The sequence below is a fragment of the Myodes glareolus genome, chromosome 11 (assembly GCF_982192425.1).
Source record: "Myodes glareolus chromosome 11, mMyoGla1.1, whole genome shotgun sequence".
NCBI classification, from domain to species: Eukaryota; Metazoa; Chordata; class Mammalia; order Rodentia; family Cricetidae; genus Myodes; species Myodes glareolus.
In genome coordinates this window covers 51,909,414-51,929,286 of record NC_142036.1, presented here as the reverse complement: position 1 = coordinate 51,929,286, position 19,873 = coordinate 51,909,414, and the positions used below count along the sequence as shown (strand labels likewise).

Here is a 19,873-nt window from a genome sequence, read left to right as displayed (position 1 = left end):
AGTACTATATATTGGACATTAATTCAAAGCGTATATTGCCTTCTGGAGAACCCTGCCATAGCCCTCCATGCCGCTGTCTCCTAATTGGCACTGTAATTGTGTCTCCAAAAGGCCATTCCATTTTTTAATCAGGCCACCTGCTCCAGGATGATGGAGAACATGGTAAGACCAGTGGATTCCATGATCATGGTTCTGTCACACGTCTCTTGCTGAGAAGTGAGTTTCTTGGTCAGAAGCCATACTGTGTGAAATACCATGTCGTTGGATAAAACATACTATTTGTCCACGGACGGTGGTTTTGACAGAAGTATTACACGCAGGAAAGGTAAATCCATAACTAGATCAAGTATCTACTCCAGTAAGGAAAAAGAGTTGTCTTTTCCATGAAGTGTGTTGTCCATTGTAGTCAACCTGTCATCAGGTTGCCGGCTAGTCACCTTGGAGAACTGTGTCCTAGCTGGGACTCAGTGTTGGTCATTGCTATTGGCAGATCTTACTCTTAGCACAGCTGTAGCCAGGTCAACCTTGGTGAGTGCAAGTAAGTGATACTATACTGAACCCATGCACAACCCCCATCTCTGCCACCTGGTCGCTTTGTTCGTGTGTCCATTGGGCAATGACAGGAATGGCTGGGGAGTGAGGCTGACTGTCTATAGAATGAGTCATCCTATCTACTTGATTACTGAACCCCTCCTCTGCTGACGTCACCTAATGATGAGCATTTACATGGGACACAAGCATCTTCACATCCTTTGCCGAACTGGCAAGATCTATCCACATACTTCTTCCCCAAATGTTTTTCTCATCAACTTTCAAATTATGTTCTTTCTGAGTCCCCGGCCATTCAGCTAGTCCGTTGGCTACAGCCCATGAACCAGTGGACAACTGTATACTGGCCATCTCTCCTTACAAACAAACTATATGACCATGTATACTGCCTGGAGTTCTGCCCACTGTGAAGATTTCCCTTAGCCAGTATCTTTCAGGGTTGTCCCTGAAAGAGGTTGTAATGCTGCAGCTGTCCACTGCTGGGTGGTACCTGCATAACGTGTAGAACCATCAGTAAAGTCAGCCCTAGTCTGCTCTTCTCAGTCAATAGATCAAAGGGAACACCCCATGAGACTAGGTGCATGCTTGGCAGCCCACAACATTGTAACAGGAGTGGAAACCAGAGGCATTTGGGCAACTTCTTCATGTAATTTGCTTGGGTTTTCAGGACCTGCTCAGGTCTGATCACATATATCCCACTACCACATGGATTGTACTAGATTGCTGCTGTGCACAATTTACTTCATGACTTGGTGAGTCCAGTAACACCCAGCTCATGATAGGCAATTCAGGTCGCATGGCAACTTGGTTGGCCCATTGTCAAATGTTTGTTTCTACTCAGGCCCAATAGCAGGTCAAGAGCTGCCTTTCAAAATGGAGAACAGTTGTCTGCAGATGATGGTAGAGCCTTGCTCCCAAATCCCAAAGATCTCTTCTGTGATTCACCTACGGACCTAAATTTCCAGAAGCACCTCGTCTGTCATGTTTGTAATAAAAGTACGAGTGATGTGAGCAGTTCAACTGGAGTGGTGGACCCAAGAGCCATGGCGGTGCTGGCAAAGGGACACAATTCCCACAGCATCAGAGACATCCTGCAGGAACTCAGTGCGTGGTGATGGCAAACAAAACAAAACAAACAAACAAAACAAAACAAAAATGGGGACAGAAAGAAAAAGGAGTGGGTACATATAGAGAGTAAGTATTCTCAAAACACATTTGATCCAGTAAAGGTGCCTGCTGCCTCCCTGACGATCTAGGTTGAATGCCCTGGACACACATGGTGGGAGGAGAGAAGTGATTCACATAGTTGTCTTTCCACTTCCACCTTCACCCCTCCCTCCGCAAACATGCCTCTAATTGCACATCTACACGCGTGCGCGCGTGTGTGTGTGCGCGCGCGCGTGCGCGCACGCACACACGCGCACACACACACACACACACACACACACACACACTAAGTAAAGATGTTAATAAATGTAAATTTAGAAAATCCCTTCTTAAACATAAAATGCAAAATTGAACAGAAAAACAACCTCAGGGGTTTACAGGAAAGCGAGCGACTCTGACTTGCACTTTTGTCTGGGGAACGCGAGTAGGAACCCTCATTGAACCATGGGCTGCGGTGGCAGCTTACCGAAGATAGATCTCAGCGTGCAATGGTTCAACTTAGGACGGTAACTTGTCAGTACCTGTTCTGTAAAACGGGTGCGCCACCGTACGGAGAAACCTGGAGTGACCAGTGTTGGGCGGTGCCATAAGGCAGGCGTGGCGCTGGAGTTGACTTCCGTCCCTGCCGATGCCCGAGGCACCTGTAGTCCGGTTGGACGATCAGAACTATGATCTTTTAGGATTCGGGCAGAGTGCTGCTTGATACCGACAAGCTACAGCTGGTGTAAGACACGGCCCTGGTAACTGCGGTCAGACCAGAGATGACCTGGTCGTACCATCGGTTGCGAGGCGCTGAGGGCATCGCTGAAGATGTATAGTGGACCACCTTTGGTGGTAGGGTTCTCTCACTGCAGCGAGAAATTTTTAGCGTAGATAAGAAATGTGTCTCTGTAAAGGGTTGTCGTTTAAAGCGCAGGCGTCAGTTGGAGATTAGAAGAAGGCTTCGGATCTTGTGGATCTGATGGTTGTGAATTGGTCCCCTCCCCCTACTCTCCTCCTCCTGTTTACCCAGGAGATCTCATCTATTTCTGCATCCCAGGGAAATCTTTATGTCCCTCTTAGGTCTTCTCTGGGGCTGTGAACTGTAGCCCGGCTATCCTTTGCTTTACACATAATATCTACTTATGAGAGAGTAGGTTTTAACTCCAGAGAAGGAATGCTTCAGGAACAAGATAGAGGAACCTTCTAAAGAGAGTGAGGGCAAATAGGCAAAAGGCAAAATCTTCCTTCTTCCGCGTCCTTTTGTGTGGGCTGCCACCAGAAGCTGAGGCCCTGATTTAGGGTGGGTCTACTCATCTCTTGTGATCCAATCAAGAAAATTCCTCAAAGGTGGGCCCAGCTTCTGGGTTTTAGTTCATTCCAGATGTAGTCAGACTGACAAGCACGATTAGCCATTACAATGGGCTAACGTTTCTCTTATGAGCCTTGATTCCTCCAATTTCATGCACTCCAACGATTTGTTCTTACTAACATTTGTTCTGTAATTGAGTCCTTTGTACATACTGATTTCTAGATTTCTTTTTTAAACTAAATGTTATCTTGGCTCAAATGTCACTTACAGGAGTCTTTCCTAGTGGGATCTGCTTGATGTGCTCCTAGCAGAATTAAAGAACTGTGTATTAGGGACTGTTTAAAGTGTGTGGTGTCATGTCCCATCATATTGCATTTTGGGGTCTGCCAAAGCACATCCAGGAAATGATTTTCCCTTATTTGTCAACACTGATGGGCATATCCTTAAAAATCTTTTTCCAGTTGTTTAATTTGTATGCTTCAGGCTGTTGGATTTTATAGTAGCATGGGTTTATAGCACTGGACAACCATTTGTAGCTCAAGCCATTTGGAGACTCTGCTGTCATGTCTGTGACAGTGCATATCAGGCTCGCGATAGGAAGATGAAGACATTGTGGGGCATTCATCAAAGTGGACTGTTCAGACCTGGGGTTAAGCTAATAGAAAGTCTTTATTAGCCGGCTGGCAACTACACTGGTTGCTGGGGATATTAGTGCAGCCCTGAACCTTTCTTGGGGTGAACTTTTTCTGGGTTGACATACTTCAGTTATCAAGAACAATGAGCCAGAAGCAGAACTACAGAGGCCCCAAAGCAAGATTAGTACATCTTGAGACTTTCTCAGAATTATATATTGTTTTAGTTTTGGCAGGTTGCTGCTGTCTATGTGCTGAGCTTTAGTGCCTGAATGGTACTTCCATCATGGAGTCAGCTGTGCTAAGGTCTGGGGCCCTGTTGCGAAAAGTGGTATTCCATGTTGAAGAAACCTTCCATGCAAAGACATGGTATCTGTCCTGTGAGAAATCTGCCTAGTGAGGTGAACCTAGCCACAGCCCCTCCCTTTCCCTTTCACACGTTTTGGGGATGTTACCAAGAAACAGGCTGCAGAGTGTTTGACATCCTGATGAGTTAAAGTACCGAGTCTATTCAGTTGTGAGGAGCCGAAGTTGCGTTGTCGTAACAGTGGTGATGTTTTCTCCTCTCCGCTGTGTTTTCTCACCAGTCACTCCCGAAGCCATCGGCTTCCTGTCTGCCGTAGGGGTCTTCGTTGTCCTGCTGGCTGTCCTCGCGCTCTTCATCAACAAGAAGCTGTGCTTTGAGACCATACGAGGCCACCCACACCTGGAACAAAGAGGCAAGAGAAAGCAGTCTCTGAGAGACAAGACTGGGGGCCCCCCAGGACTGGGTAAGCACCATGTTTTATGTTCTCCTGAGCCTGGCAACCTGTTGCTGCCATTTGAAGAGCTAAAACAGTGGCTCTCTTTCCGAGGTGTCCCCATAAGAATTCACAGCTGAACTGGCCTGCCATAGCTGTGGTGGATATGATAAACAGCACCGCCAAAGGACGCCTTAGCTCCTCCTGGTGTCCGTAGAGCTGACGGGGAGGACTTACCTCCACGCTCCATTCGCTCTGCTCTTTAGATCCTTAGCTTGAAGAATCCCCCCACCCCGCCACAGCGATCCTGGAGGAGAAAAAGTGTGTGTCAATGGGCAGGAATTAGAAGTGTTTTACCCTCGTGACGGAACAACGCGGACTTGGTGCTGAGTTAGCTGTTTTTGGAGATAGTCAGTGTTTGAGGGCCATTCCCATCTTGGAACACAGTAGTCCCCTTTCCAGAGAGAAAGTTTCAGTTTCCATAACTAACTCTATTTGATGAAGAGGAAATCATCCAAAGGAATAACTTTGTTTCCTTGAAGGACATAGTTTTTCAGTTAAGTATAGAATTTGGTCTTGGAGGACACCGTCACAGGGTCTGGGTTGCCACCCAGGGAGATTAGACATGGAAACGCTCTGACTCTTGGTAGCCAGATTCTCACCCTCCTCTCACATGCCCCTCCCCTCAGGTTATATGTTGTAACTGATCAAGGAGTAACATTGTATGCTCTTTGGGGGTAGGTCTAAGGCTGTAAGAACATACCTTCCAGTTCCAGGGGAGCTGTGGACCAAACAGAACATTTGGCTCATTTGATAGGGCAGCTTTTGTAGCCACAGATCATTGAGCTTTATTGGTAGTAGGGAAATACTTTAGACGTTTAAGCGGGCCAATTATCTATTGTGTCATGACAGACCACTCAAAACTTAATAGCATACATTTTATCTAAACTTTTTTGTCGTTTTGGAAACATAGGAGTGGCTTAGTTGGGTGTTTCAGATCAGGGTCTCTTAAGAGGCTGCAGGTAAGTAAGTCAGTGCGCACAAACCCTTGCAGAGTGGCTGGAGGCTCAGCTGCAGTTTTGTGGGTGCCTCCAGGGCTCCTCAAATTTTCGCAGCATAGCAACTGGTTTCTGAGCTCAAGAAAGTAAGGAGGAGCCCCAGTTCCCTTTTACAACCGCATCTACAAAGTCACATATTGTCACTTCTGTCCCCTTCTGTTTTTCACTGACTCTAGTCTACGCCCAGGGGACTGGGAATGAGGCTTCACTCTTGGAGGGACAGAGTATCAAAGAGGGTGCGAGCATGTTTTAGAGTCGTCACTGTAGAGGCCATCGCGGGCAAGGGTGTAGCGGTCGGCAGGTGATCGGTGCTACTACTGCTATCTTGCCCTTTTGAACTCCACCCGAAGCATCAGACTCATCTTTAGAAAGCAGAACAGATTAGTTTATGGAGTTTGTCATATACAACCAGGGACTTGTGGATCCTTTAGCCACTACTATCCCAGCTGGGCCTAGGTTAAGGGAGAAAAGCAGGTATTGCTTGGCCATAGTCTGATAAAGAGGTGGACTTCAGAATGATTCTTCTCCCTTGGCTCTGACTGCCACTCTGATGTGACCTTGATGAATGAGGAAACCATACTGACCTCCGGTCTCTCTTATCTGCATGTTGGGATTATTGAATCCCAGCAGGGTTGTCTTAGAATAAATGATTTATTTTGTAAAGGTTCTGGCATAGCATCTACCGTGAAGGTCCTTGTGGAACTTTAACTATAGTTGTTGAGCAAACAAGGAAACCTTCTGACACCGATGCCATATGCCAATACATCACATTCTTTACTTAAGCTGGGAGGTTGAGGCTGCCGAGGTGTTTGCCTTTGCAAATGGTAATGACTAGGACTGAGGTTGGAGCTGTTTGAAACACCCCCTTTTTCTCTTGTTTTACTTGCTAATTTTGAGTGTTTTAGGGGCAATTCTTAATTATACCTGCAAAAGCATCTAGATTTTAAGATCACACTGGAACACTAATGAGAAGGCGCACAGTAGTGAAGAGTTGCAGTCAGACCCAGGGCAGAATCACCAGGAGGGGCTTCTTCAGATGACCCTGAGAAGCCAACGCCTTCCTTTGACATCGCTTCTCTGAAAGGGTTCATTGTCATGGATCAGAAGTCACGGAAAACACACTTCTCTTCAACATTTTACCTTAACCTTTGATATTTTCTTTAATTGTCATCTAGAGTGTACTAATCTCTCCATGAAGTCAGGATGTTCCTTACATATTTTGACAAGCATTAAGGAAGGAAGGCAGCCCCGTGTGGTGGAGAGAAGCCTGGGGCAGACCCTTGGAGCTTGCTTTGCTGCTAATTGGTCACACAGTATTTTGGGAAATCCACTTCACCTCTCTGGGCCTTAAGTCCTCATTTGCAAATTGATAAGTATGGACTAGTTTCTCCCAGCTCTCTTTCTGTGATCCTATTTGGCTCATAGGGTTGCCATAGCAACTTCTGGGGCTCTGTGAGTGGAAGAGACCTAATAAGAAAGATTAAACATCATCTAGGCCATCCTACTCTTAGATGGTACTGTATGAAACTGAAAAATTTAAGGACTAAAGAGATGGCTTTAACACCCACAACTAATTAACCATTAATCCACGCAAGGGGTTGAAACATGAGAGAAGTCTCTTAACTCATTTGGTGCTGTCAGAGATGAAGGAGCAGTGGTTTGTTTTCTGCATCTGCTGTGCAAAACAATTTGCCCGACAAACACTGCATCTTCTTCTAGGCTATGTGTTTTTCCATAGTCAGAGGTCTACTCGTATCACGGTGCCTGGAATTAGAAGGGAGAAGACGTGGTGAGACGGTATCTTCCTAGTAACACAGGCAGGAGCAGTGACAGCTGGCAGCTGACATTTATTTAGCACTCCCTATTGCTGTGGCCAGACCCAGTATTCCACATGTGTTATTTGCTTTCTTTATTTAAGGTGCTGTGTGAATCCCTGGGAGTGATTATTTTGGGGGAACTATCACTTGGAACAAAGAAGACATTCTTCAACTTGGAGATGAGAAATTGATTGAAAATATAATCCCACAGTGAGAGGAGGGGGGAGGGAAGGAGGGAGGGGGGGAGAGAGAGAGAGAATATAAATCAACTAAATGGATTTTATTTTGTTTCTTCTGAAGCATTGTTTTTTGAGACAGGGTTTCATGTAGCCCATATTGACTTTAGACTTGTGGTATAACAGAATTATCTTTAATTTTTTATTATTAAGCATGTTTTTTGTGTGTTTATAAATATCAAAGATTTTTGTTGCATGTGCCCATGATTACCAACATAGGTGGAGATCAGGGAGCAACTTGTAGGATGGTTCTAGCCTTTTGACATGTGAGTTTTGTGGCTCCAACTTGGATCATCAGCCTTGGCAATAAACACCTTTCTCTGATGTGAGTCATCCCACTGGGCTCCCAAGAATGACCTTACTCTTCTGATCCTCACCCAACGGATCTACAACCCCAGCCCCATCACTTTAAGGGCTCTGCACTTTCCTTGTTAGTTGTGCTGTCCTCACAGCATGACTGACCACCAAGAGGCACGTGGGTACTTCCCAGGCACAGCTGTCAGGACAGAGGTTCATTCCTCTCCTCCATAGTAGCTAGCAGGAACAATGCATTAGGGTAAATCAGCTTTGGTCTATGCTGCAGTGTTGTCTGCTTTCAATGATCACTGGCAGTGAGGGTAGAACCCTCAAGACCAGATTCTTTATCCAGAATGAAACGGATTCAATCACATTGAGTGGACAAGTTGAGAGTTTACTTTCTCAATGCACAATGTGGAAAAGGGCCTCCAGAGAAAGAAGGATGCAGGGTGGGGTGGGATCCCCTACATAAGAATAAAAGGAGAAAGAGTTTTTATATTTAAGTAAGCGGACGCATAGCTGGTACTCAGTAGACAGGCTATGGCAGCTGGTACTCTGAAATGAAGTTGTTGAAATGTTTTCTCTTAGCCTGGTGGTGGTGGCACATGCCTTTTATCCCAGCACTCAGGAGGCAGAGGCAGGAGGATCTCTGTGAGTTCAAGGCCAGCCTGGTCTACAAGAGCTAGTTCTAGGACAGGCTCCAAAGCTACATAGAAACCTTGTCTCGAAAAACCAAAACAACTCTTTGCAGTTTCTAAAAGGCTCTGAATGGTCCCTTCTGAGCCCACTTCCACCTCCTCATCCTTATCTGCAACTGTGTGATTATTTGCTGGTCTAGCAGAGCACCCCTACGTACCCCTGCAGTGCCTTCTACTTGGGCTGTAATAACTGCTATGTTTTTTTTTTTGGTCACATCTATGCATTTAGGTTATAATATGTTTAAGTAGATATTTCCCATGATGTAGCTCAATGAATAAATCTATTTATCATCTGTTTTTACCAGCAAAGAAGCTATGACTTACAAAGATGAATGTTTCTCCTAGGCCAGTGCTCAACCTTCCAAATGTTGTGACCCTTTAATACAGTTTGTTCCTCATGTTGTGGTGATTCCCAACCATAAAATTATTTCATTGCTGCCTCATAACTGTAATTTTGATACTATTATGAATCGTAGTGTAGATATCTGATATGCAACCCCCAGGTTCAGAACTGCTGCCCTAGGCTATTCTTAATTTCTGTTTCTCTACTTTGTCACCTACCCAATTCAACCCCCTTCATCATGCTTTTCCATGAATATGGGTGTGATAGAAATTGGACAGGTGGGTTTGGGGGTGCATTCCTTTATGCAGCTGCTATTGTAGATTGCTGCACACTTGGTGTCTTAGTGGAAGTTTTTTCTGGTGCAGTGCAATTCTGGATCTGATTCTGACTTGAAGTTAGGATACTCACAAGGCCACACTCCTCCTATGGGTTTCAGGGAAGTCTACTCCCTGCCCCTCTCCTTGTCTGGTGGCTGCCATTGACCTTAGCATCCATTTGCTTGTACTCGAATCACTCTGGCCTCTGCTTCCAACTTCACATCACCCCTCTCTCCTTAAAACTTAAAAAGGAACCAAAGGAAAGAAAAGAGAGAGAATGTAGCTATATAGTGTAGTGACCAGCATGTATTCATGGCTCTGCCTTTTCTTTCAGCCCCTTGAGATGAAGAGGGACCTGCAGGCATGTGCCCATTTCATGTCACCTACTTCCTCACATTTCAGGTTTAGTATAGTCATTGAGTTATACGTAGTGAGGGAGCAGTCTTTCTGGGTAATGCAAGAGCAGTGTGATTCATATTCAGCTTGCTGGAGTGGTTTCTTGCTGTTGTATTTTGAGCACCCGCATCTACATTTCCAGGTTTCTTTTGGGATATCCTACTCAGATGAATTTTACATAACTAAAATATTTTATAATCCCCAGAGGCCCAATATTCTTCCAAGAAGATGATTTAAAAGCTCTACATGTCATTGAGGTACTTTAAGAAAAGCCACAAAATTTAGGATTACATTGATTTTTAAAAAAATGTATAGGTTGGATAACCTTTCGAAAGTCGACATCTCCTTCCCTAAACGCTTCTATTTCTTTGTTCTGAGGCATGAGCCATCCCCTTCATAGTTCCTGGGTCACTCTCCACACTGGACATACGCAAAATTAGTCCTGATTTGTTGGCAACCTGAGCTGCACAGTTTTCTCCTTCCTGATTTCAGTGCCATGGTTTGCAGGCTCTGTGCATGTGTCTAGGAAATGTTTTATTTTTTCCACTGGGCTGGAATTTTTTTTTTCTTCAACCAAGTACAGGGGCTGGAAGCCCTTGAGAATGGCGAACCTGTAGAAGACAGAGTAAAACTTGAATTTTCCTACATGTAAAGACTGGTGACTTTTTGGGTAACTCTGATTGAGACATAGATGGTTGTGAATTGATTTTGGTCTTGTATTCCAGAAAATGACCTAAACTTTGTAATAACTCAAGTGGGTCCATCATAGTATGAGTAATCAAGCCCTGCTTGTTTGGTGGGTGGACATGCCAAACCATCCCATTGTGAGTTGCTGCTCTGAGAATACTCGTTTCTGCAGGCATTAATAGTTATTTGGACTCTGTGTCCTGCTCCGTGCTGTGCTAGGGGCTGGAGTGAAGTGGTATAGACGAGTAGTCATTAATCTCTTGAAAATTCCATTTTTTTTAGTGAACACAGGTAAAACTAAAGCTAAAACTAAAGAGGCAAATAATTGATATAATTATAGGTTATTATAAGTGGTATAAGCACATAAAATTAAGACTAATTGATGAGACAGGGAGATTCGCGTAAATACACTTTTTATTGCTGGATAGAATAACTGAAAAGTTTGAGTGGGCCATCGTGTGTGTGTGTGTGTGTGTGTGTGTGTGTGTGTGTGTGTGTGTAAAAGAGTGTCGGCAAGAAAGAAAGAGTAGGAGTTTGTTGTTTAGTGAAGTATGTGGCTAAGGAACCTGGCATGTTCCAGGTCTGCAGGGGGTTGGTCGACTGGAGGGGTTGGCAAAGACTCAGTGTTGCAGTCCTGTCAGAAGTGTGTCTGCTGACAGCATTTTCCTTTCTCCAAGTCTTTGCTTCGTTGAATGCTTGAGGAGTTCAGGTATGGCTTACCCACAGTAGGGGAAAATCTGCTTCACACAAAGTTCGGCACTTTAAATGTCAGTCTCACACAGAGAGCACCCTTCAGAAACATCCAGAATGATCCTTGGCCAACATTTTAGCACAGTGGCCCAGTTAACTTGACATATACAATTAACTTTGACAGGAACTTCTCTTCTATCTGTGTTTCTGTTCTTATTTCCTTCAGTGAACTGTGGTAGAGAGGTTGGGGAAAGGTTGCCATTAAAAACGTTTATTAGGAAAATGTTCAATCATACAAGAAAGTAGGGAGAAAAGGATCTCATGAACCCATGTGCCATCATCTATTGTTAACACTTAGTAACAAAGATGATTCATTTCTGAATTATACCCTCCTGTCTCAAGTTCCTTCCTTGTCTTTTTTCAAGAGGTGATGTGATGTTCCTTAAACTCCACTATTCGACTCAGCTAAGAACTGCCTCCTTCTTGCAACTTAGAGAGCAGGGCTGTAGTCTCCTGCAAGGATTTCATCCGGTCCATGAACTTGTTATCCAGTCGGCTGAATGGAGACAAAGGCATCCAATTGGAAGGCTGGGAGGCATGGTGAAACCCTTGTCAGATCTGGGCACACTTACAGTTGTGCAGCTCTGCTTCCCGATTATTTACATAAGCACGTATGGCGAGTTACCTTAGCAACAGATTCTTCTTGTGGCATTTGAGCTTCGTCGGGGATGCAGGCTATTAATAAAAGTGAGCCTGGGGCGCTCTGTGAGTATGGATCACTGCTGGAAATGTTTAGCGCCTAAGTGTGAGAGCTTCCTAAAACACACATCATGGTTTCAAACGCTCAGATTTCCTCGGTGATGTTTCATGTTACCGAAAACTGTGTAACATATGGGCGCGTGTGTCTGACATACAGAATTCCATCTTATTTTTAGCAGAAACGCCGGAGCCTTTTCTGTTTTGAAAATGGCCATGGCATGGAGTTTCACTTTGGAGAGTTCTAGACAGCTCTTCATAAGCCTCGACTGTCTGCACGGACTCTTCCAGTAGTGTCTGTGACTTTGCTGATAGTTGTCTTGCACTGGGCTTGCACAGGATGTGCAGGGTGGGTGGGGGTCTGGGGAAACCTCCATCACACATCTTTTTGCTGGAGCTAGTGAAGGGATTTCATATACTTTCTGGGTCGTTTTGAGAGCTTTCTGATGTAGTCAAGATGCAGATACTATTCCTTTTACTGTACTATACATTTTTCTCTGCTCGCACATAGTGTTTTTAATCATAGGAGAGCAAAGTTATCTTTAAAGCTTCTCTTGCATATGTTAAAAAGTAGTACTATTGAACCAGTGTTTCCTCCTTGGCATTCCCAGAGAGAGCTCTCCGGGTTACAGGCCGTCTAGCCGAGACTGCGAGACCGCGAGGCAGTGTTAGTTAACTTTTATCACAGGAGTTCGGATCTTTGTGCTTTTGTCAGCCAGACAGTAGTGCTCATGTGTATTTTAGAGAGACATATGCTTTCAATCTTTAAAAAAAAATCATTTGTGGGTAGGCGGCAAGGAAAAGGAGTTATTGTTTGAATAGAACAGAGTTAGTAGTGCAGATCACTGCTCCAGCGTAGAGGTGGGTGTTTGGGAATCCACACACTTCACTAGCTGTTTGAGCAGTCAGTTTTCAAAGGATTATTGAAGTAACTGGTTTAGAAATTCTCATTGCTTACTTAGCATGGCAGGTTAAAATAAAAGAAAGAGCCGGTCTATAGTCACTTATTAAAATATTTACGTTCTTCTAAAACATGAGCAAGGAGCAGGGGCCTTCTTCATAAAAGCTCTCATTATAATAGAGATCCTGGGCTTCCAGGCCTGGTGATTGAAGTTTGGCACCAAGATGACAGATACTGTTTGAAGTATGTGCATTTAAGAATTCCAAAAGCATTTTCAATCTTAACTTTTTTCCAGTTTTTCCACTCAGGATCCTCTAAACAGTTCTTAATACTCAGAAGCAATTAATGTAAGTGGCAGAGGATATTCTTATTTGCTTAAAACCTGCTTGTACTAATTTCTCCCTCGCAAAGTCTTGAAAGAACATTAATTCATGTTGTTAGTCCATAAAAGTGAACGGCATTTGATGGGAGAATGGTGGCAAGAGCCTACTTTTAAAATATGAACACTTTGAATGTTTAAATTTTGTTATTACATTTATATGTGCACACGCACATTCGTACCTGCACATGTGCAGGCTTGTGACTGTTAATGGTGTGCATGTGTTGGTTAAATGACCTCTTGTGGGAGCTGGTTCTCTCTTCTTCAGCCATGTGTCTGGGGACTGAGCTCATGTTTCCAGACTTGTCAGGAAGAACTTTTACCCACAGAATCTCACTGACCCCGAGCGTGTTTATCAAAATCACCACGGAGCAAAATCCAAATCTCAACCTTGTAAACCACCTCATAGAAGTTCTGGTGGGATCTTAGGGCTTTGCCCTGACTTTTAGCAAAATTAGTCATCATATGTCTTTATTTTTTATTACATTTGTTTGTATGTGTGTGTATGCCTATATGCCATAGTGTATGCGTGCACGTGCATGTGTGTGTGAGTGTGTGCATGTGTGTAGTTTATGTATGTAGGATGACTGAACTTGTGGAAATTAGTTCTCTCCTTCCAACAAGTGGGTTCTAGGGATTGAACTGAGGGCTTCAGGCTGAGCATCACGCTTACCTGCTGAGCCCTCTTGCCTGCCCTTCCCTGGACTCTTCATTACAAAGTTCATTTCCCCATTTTGCATTCATAAAGGCCATTCTCTGTTGTGGTTGTTACTTAATACTTTTAATAATAAAAGAAAGCCTTAAATGCACACACACACCCACACCCACACCCACATACACACACACACACACACGAATAACGTAGAGAAGTATAATTAGTTAACCAGAATCAAACTATTCCATATTTATTTTCCCCAAATGAAAACAAAACGTCTAGCCAACTGGAAAAAAACAATTGCTTATGCTCTTTGGACTGAATCTTACCAGCAGGAAGCTCTTGTTTTAAGTTAGTCTTTGATCTTCCATAGTCTCTCCATATCCCCCTGTCCTCTAGACAGTAATGCTTCTGACAGCTGCACTCCATGCCTCTTTGTTCTAATTCAGAAACCTTCACAATGCTTGTAAATGTTATTTTTCCTATACTTGGCCTTTATGTTTAAATTCCTAACTCTTATTAGTCTTAGGAACATTTTAGGGAAAGAATTCAATTTAGAATTTTCCCAAGGAAGTTGAACATGGCCAATATATATATATATATATTTTGTGTGAGAGTTTGTTGAGACTGGAGGCTGACAGGAAACACTCTTTTCCAAGTGATGAGGATTTCTGCTCATTTCCTGGTGCGGGAGAATTGTCTGTATTCTGTCAATCATGTTTTAAATAAACGCTGATTGGCCAGGCAGGAGGTGTAGGTGGGAAACCCAGACAGGAAGTGGAAATGATGCAAGGAGAGCAGGAGAATTCTGGGAAGGAGGAAGTTGATTCCTCCCACTCCTGCCCAGGCCACTGAAGCAGCAGGATGTGAGCTGCCCTGCTGAAAAAGGTACTGAGCCACATGGCTAACATAGATCAGATAAATGGGTTAATCAAGATGTGAGAGTTAGCTAATAAGTAGCCTGACCTAAAGGGCCAATCAGCTTTATAACTTATAGAGATCTCAGTGTGATTTTTCTTTGGGACTAAACAGCTGGGGGGCAGGGCAAGACAGAAACACAAACAAGCAGGCCCGGCCTTCTCATGTTACAATTTCCTGTTCTTTTGCTGCACTCAGGGAGCACTAGAATTCTGTTTGGAATGAGATGTTGCTGGTAGTTTGCTTGCAGACTGTCCTTCCTCCCAGGAGGGAGGCGTGAGTCCTAGTTCAGTTTGAGTGGGACCATCTGAATGGAAGGTCATAGAGGTGTTTAGTGTCTTCAGCAGCAATGTTTGGTGGCTTTTTGTGAGAAACTGCAAGACTTGAAAGAGGAAGAGAGGGGAAAGACAATAGATTGGCATAGTGGGATTAAAATAGAAATATAACTAGCATTTTGTTTTAGCTGAATAGATGCAGTGATTGTTCATCTATGTATATATACATATTGCTATGAAATAGATCATGTATATGTAGTTACTTAAGAGGCAGTAGGCTCCAATGTTATACTCAGAAAATAGTGCTTCACAGTTCTCATGTGGAATTCTCCACCAGTGGTGAGGAAAATGTAAAAGCAGTGTTTCCAAATGTTGTTTGGGGCCACCTTGTCTGAGCAGACCCGCGAGACATTGTGTACCCCCCAGCCTAGCCTACTTCTGTTTGTAACCACAAAGATCCCATTAAGGCTGCTGATTCTGATGGGATCTCAGGGGAATCTGATTATTAATGCTTGCCAGACACAAAAGCATTGACATTGTCATGTTATTAGCGTCACTATCCTAAGAGCCCAGTCATCAAGGACGCTAGGAGACCTAATCTTCATAACCGCTAATGAAGGAGGTAAAATGTGTAGCAATACTCATTTTTGTAATGACTGAGTTTACCATCGGCTTGGCTTGAAAGCTTGAATAAACAACCGAAAGGAAGCCATAGGAAAAACAACAATCAGTTGTGATTATTGATTTAGCTTGAGAGTTTTAGTTGATGTTCTCATTCACAGACACGAGGGGACTCCAGGATGAATGAGACTGTGGGACCGTGTCCTTTGACCTTGCAGAACTATAGTCAATGGGTTAGTAGTTTGTGATGGATTGGATTTCCGCTTATGCATGAAAATTTCATTAGATAAAAGATTCATGTTCCCCTCATTACAAAGCCAATGGAACCAGGTTAAAACCTGTTGTATAATTGTTGGTCATAGGGTGTCTTTTAGGTTCAGACCAACCTCAGCAGTCTGTGTCGACTGTGGGAACAGGGACTCATTAAGACTCTGGGAGTGATGTGAACATCAGCTTCAGGAAACAGCATGCTCATCCAGCAGTTTGAAAGTAATGTAAGATTTCTAAAAAAAGCTTTGTGAAAAATCTTTTAAATTAGTTTTAGGGGCTTAGTTTTTTGATTAAACATACATTATTTATGGAGACCAATCTGAGTTCAGTTCATTTTGATCCAATACTTAAATTCTTGACTAACTACTATCATTTTGCTATATTGGACAAATGCCAGACATTTTGGTGAGTTCATTTGTCTGTATCATAGATACATTTGATCCAAATGAGTTTTGTGTGTCGGTTATCAACAGCAAACCCAAAGAATGGAGCTAAAGGAAGTTTCTTGAAACACAGACTGTTAACTTTACAGAATGGTAGAGGCTTGCTGGGTATGTGGTTCCTATTTCACAGAGGAAAGAATGAAAGCCCAAGGGATGAAACCTCTTGTTCAAGTCATTGCTACTTACAGATCTAGGAACGGCACATGGAGCCTCAGCCATCTTAGTGCTATTTAGCTTTGTTTCTTGTTTTTCCATTGTTTTATGGTACTGGGGATGGAGCCCAGCATATGCAGGAGCTCACTATATCTTGAGCTGTACCCCTAGCCCTTTCCTAAACCTCTCATTAAAAAATAAATACTTGTTTTCATGTAGCGTGACTAATAAAAACCCAGAGACAGATATTGGGGTTTAACCTGAATGTCAGAGAAGCAAAACAGCCAGCCACTGGCTCTTACATCTACCTCAGTCCTAAATAATGATCCTGCCTCTATGAATCCTTGGAATGAGACTGCCTGAGAGCTGTCTCCTCCCATCTTATATTCCTCTCTAATGCTGGGATTAGAGGTGTGCACTACTATCATGGCAAACTAGTGTGGCTACCGCCTGGTCTGTAAGGCTGACCAGGATGGCTGTTTTACTCCCTGCTCTTCAGGCAAGCTTTATTTATTAAAATACAAATGAAATAAATATCACTACATTTTTATTTTATTATTGTCATGTTTAGCCTGCACTGCTTTTCCACGAGAATGGCTGTGGGAATATTGATTCTGAACAAAAAAGAAACATCACATCTTTTGTCTTAGTAGAAAAATATAGAAGTAAGCTGATCTTGATGCACTTAGTAGTGTGAAATTCATGGTACCCCAGTGAATACTGTTCTCTTTCTGACAGAGTAGTTACCCTCTACAATATAATGACTGGACAGTCCTCAAGTTGAGGCAGTTTCACAGATGCGAATTTGAGAAAGAACTTTCAGACTCTGATTAAAAAATTTTAGTTAAAAAACCTTAAGTAATTACAAATGGAAAATATAACAGGCTATTTAAACATATCAGTCATGATAAAATATGTTTTTATAAGCATGTGTTTTTATAAGTGTCTTAGGGTCTTTGTTGCTGTGTGCTGTAGAGTAGTTCTTTTGTATACTGTAAAGATTTGTCACTCAAATTGGTTTAATAAAGAAGCTGGCTGGTCAATAGCTGGACAGGATAAGGTTAAGGGGAGAGTCAAACAGAGAATTCCAAGGGAAAAAGGAGGGCAGAATCAGAGGAGTAGCAAGTAGATGCAGAAAGAAGTGAGATGAACATACCATACTTAGAATTGTTACCAAGTCACGTGAAGCATAGATAAAAATATGGGTTAATTGAGAATGTAAGAGTTAGCTAGTAATAAGCCCGAGCTATTGGCTGAGCATTTATAAATAACATTAAACCTCTATGTGAGCAACTTGCCAAACAGAAACTCTCACCTACACACCATCCATAAACAACTTGGGCAGGCTTATTTCTTTTTATAACTCTCGGGTCACATGCTACTGCTGAAAGAAGTCAGGGCAGGAACCTGAAGGCAGGAGCTGATTCAGAGGCCGTGGAGAGGTGCTTCTTACTGCCTTGCTTTTCCCTCGCTTTTCAATCTGTGTTGTTTTTATTGCAATTTTTTCATGCATCTTGATCATGTTTTTCCCCTCCCTCAATTCCTCGAACATCCTCCCCACCTCTCTATCTGCCCAATTTTGTGTTCTTTTTCACTCTTTATAAAACAAAGTCAAAACCAAATGAACAACAATACACACACACACACAAAACCACAAAAACGAACTGAAATATGAAAACAAAAGACCAATAAGACCAAAGAGAGAGAGAGAGAGAGAGAGAGAGAGAGAGAGAGAGAGAGAGAGAAAGCCCAAACAATGCAAAATAAGACAGACATCTATAAAAATACCATCGAGTTTGTTTTGGATTGGCCAGTCATTAGTGATTCCTGGGCAAGAAGCCTATTCTGAAGCATGTGAATATACCTAGTGAAGTTCCATTGCAGAACACTAATTTTTCAGTTGCCAGTGGGCATCATTGCACTTGGCTTCTCGGGTATGAGTGGAATCCTGCATCCACTTACTTTTCTTAGAACTGGAACCTCATTTGGATTGAATCTGTGTGGGCCTCATGCATCTAGCCTGCTTTCTCATGTACTCCATCCTGGGGTGGCACAGCCACAGTAGGCTCGTCCCTCTCACATCAATTGCTAATCAAGAAAATGTCCTATGGGCTTGCTTACAGCGTAGTCTTATGGAGACACTTTCTCAGTTAAGGTTCCCTCTTCACCCATGACTCTAACTTGTGCCACACTGACAAGAAACTAGCCAGCACAGTAGCTATATGCATTCAATATTCAAGAATATTGATTGGCTGTCCTATGGCCATCAGGCATCCTGCTACATGCTGATAACATAACAAAGACAAAAAAAAAATCAACCAGCTATCAGACTTATCAACCAGCTATCAGATTTCCAATTTATTTTGAATTTATTATTGTTAATTTATTTAAGAAAACAGTTGTGAAAAGAACTACATAAGCCACCAGCAAAGTACAGCTATATATTATTAAATTATAAAATATGTTATTAAGAAAAAGAGGTACTTGTGAGAAAATGGCTAAAACTTTTTTTAAGATGCTGCTATTTTTAGTCATCAGGAAAATACAAGGTAAAACTGCTTTAGATGGCATCTAATCCCTATCAGAATGGCTATCATCAAGAAAACAAATGGATCACAAAGACTGGTGGGAATATAGGAAACAGAAGCCCTTATACACTGCTGAGGGAAACGCAAACTTTTGGTTTTATTTATTTTTTATTGTTTTTATTTAGCTATATATTGTTCTCTGCTCTACTTCCTTCCTCTCCTCTCCCCTTCTACCCTCTCCCATGGTCCCTATGCTTCCAATTTATTCAGGAGATCTTGTTTTTTTCTATATCCCATGTAGATTAGATCCACGTATGTCTCTCTTAGGGTCCTCTTAGTTGTCCAGCTTCTCTGGGATTGTGATTTGTAGGCTGATTTTTCTTTGCTTTATGTCTAAAGCCACTCATGAGTGAGTACATATGATATTTGCTTTTCTGAGTCTGGGTTACCTCACTCAATATGATGTTTTCTAGATCCATCCACTTGCCCACAAATTTCAAGATGTCATTATTTTTTTCTGCTGTGTAGTACTCCATTGTGTAAATGCACCACATTTTCCTTATCCATTTTTTCGTTGAGGGGCATTTAGGTTGTTTCCAGATTCTGACTATGACAAGCAATGCTGCTATGAACATAGTTGAGCACATGTCTCTGTAGTATGATTGAGCATCCTTTGGGTATATACCCCAAAGTGGTATTGCTGGGTCTTGAGGTAACTTGTTTCCTAATTTTCTGAGATATCGCCATACTGATATCCAAAGCAGCTGTACAACTTTGTACTCCCACAAGCAATGCAGGAGTGTTCCCTTTACCCGACATTCTCTCCAGCATAAATTGTCATCAGTATTTTTGATCTTGGCCATTCTTACAGGTGTCAGATGGAATCTCAGAGTTGTTTTGATTTGCATTTCTCTGATGGCTAAGGATGTTGAGAATTTCTTCAAGTGTCTTTCAGTCATTTTAGGGGAATGCAAACTTTTGTAACCATTTTAAAACTCAGTATGGAAATTAAAAAACCAAAACAATAAAAAACCAAGTCTAAAATAGAAGCAACTT

The 19,873-nt window shown here is 42.7% G+C and overlaps 1 protein-coding gene across 5 annotated transcripts in view; it reads left to right on the top strand.

Annotated features, from left to right (window-relative positions):
• The window catches only part of Syt16 (synaptotagmin 16), a 242,553-nt gene that overhangs the window by 120,923 nt on the left and 101,757 nt on the right, over positions 1-19,873 (top strand). For 4 of the 5 annotated variants that reach the window (XM_085697534.2, XM_085697533.2, XM_085697532.2 and 1 more), the window contains exon 2: positions 4,227-4,409. In XM_085697534.2, the coding sequence (XP_085553660.1) occupies positions 4,227-4,409 (183 nt within the window). Of the gene's footprint in view, positions 1-4,226; positions 4,410-7,355; positions 7,465-19,873 lie in introns of all 5 variants that reach the window. The other variant, XM_087911751.1, reaches the window with a different exon arrangement.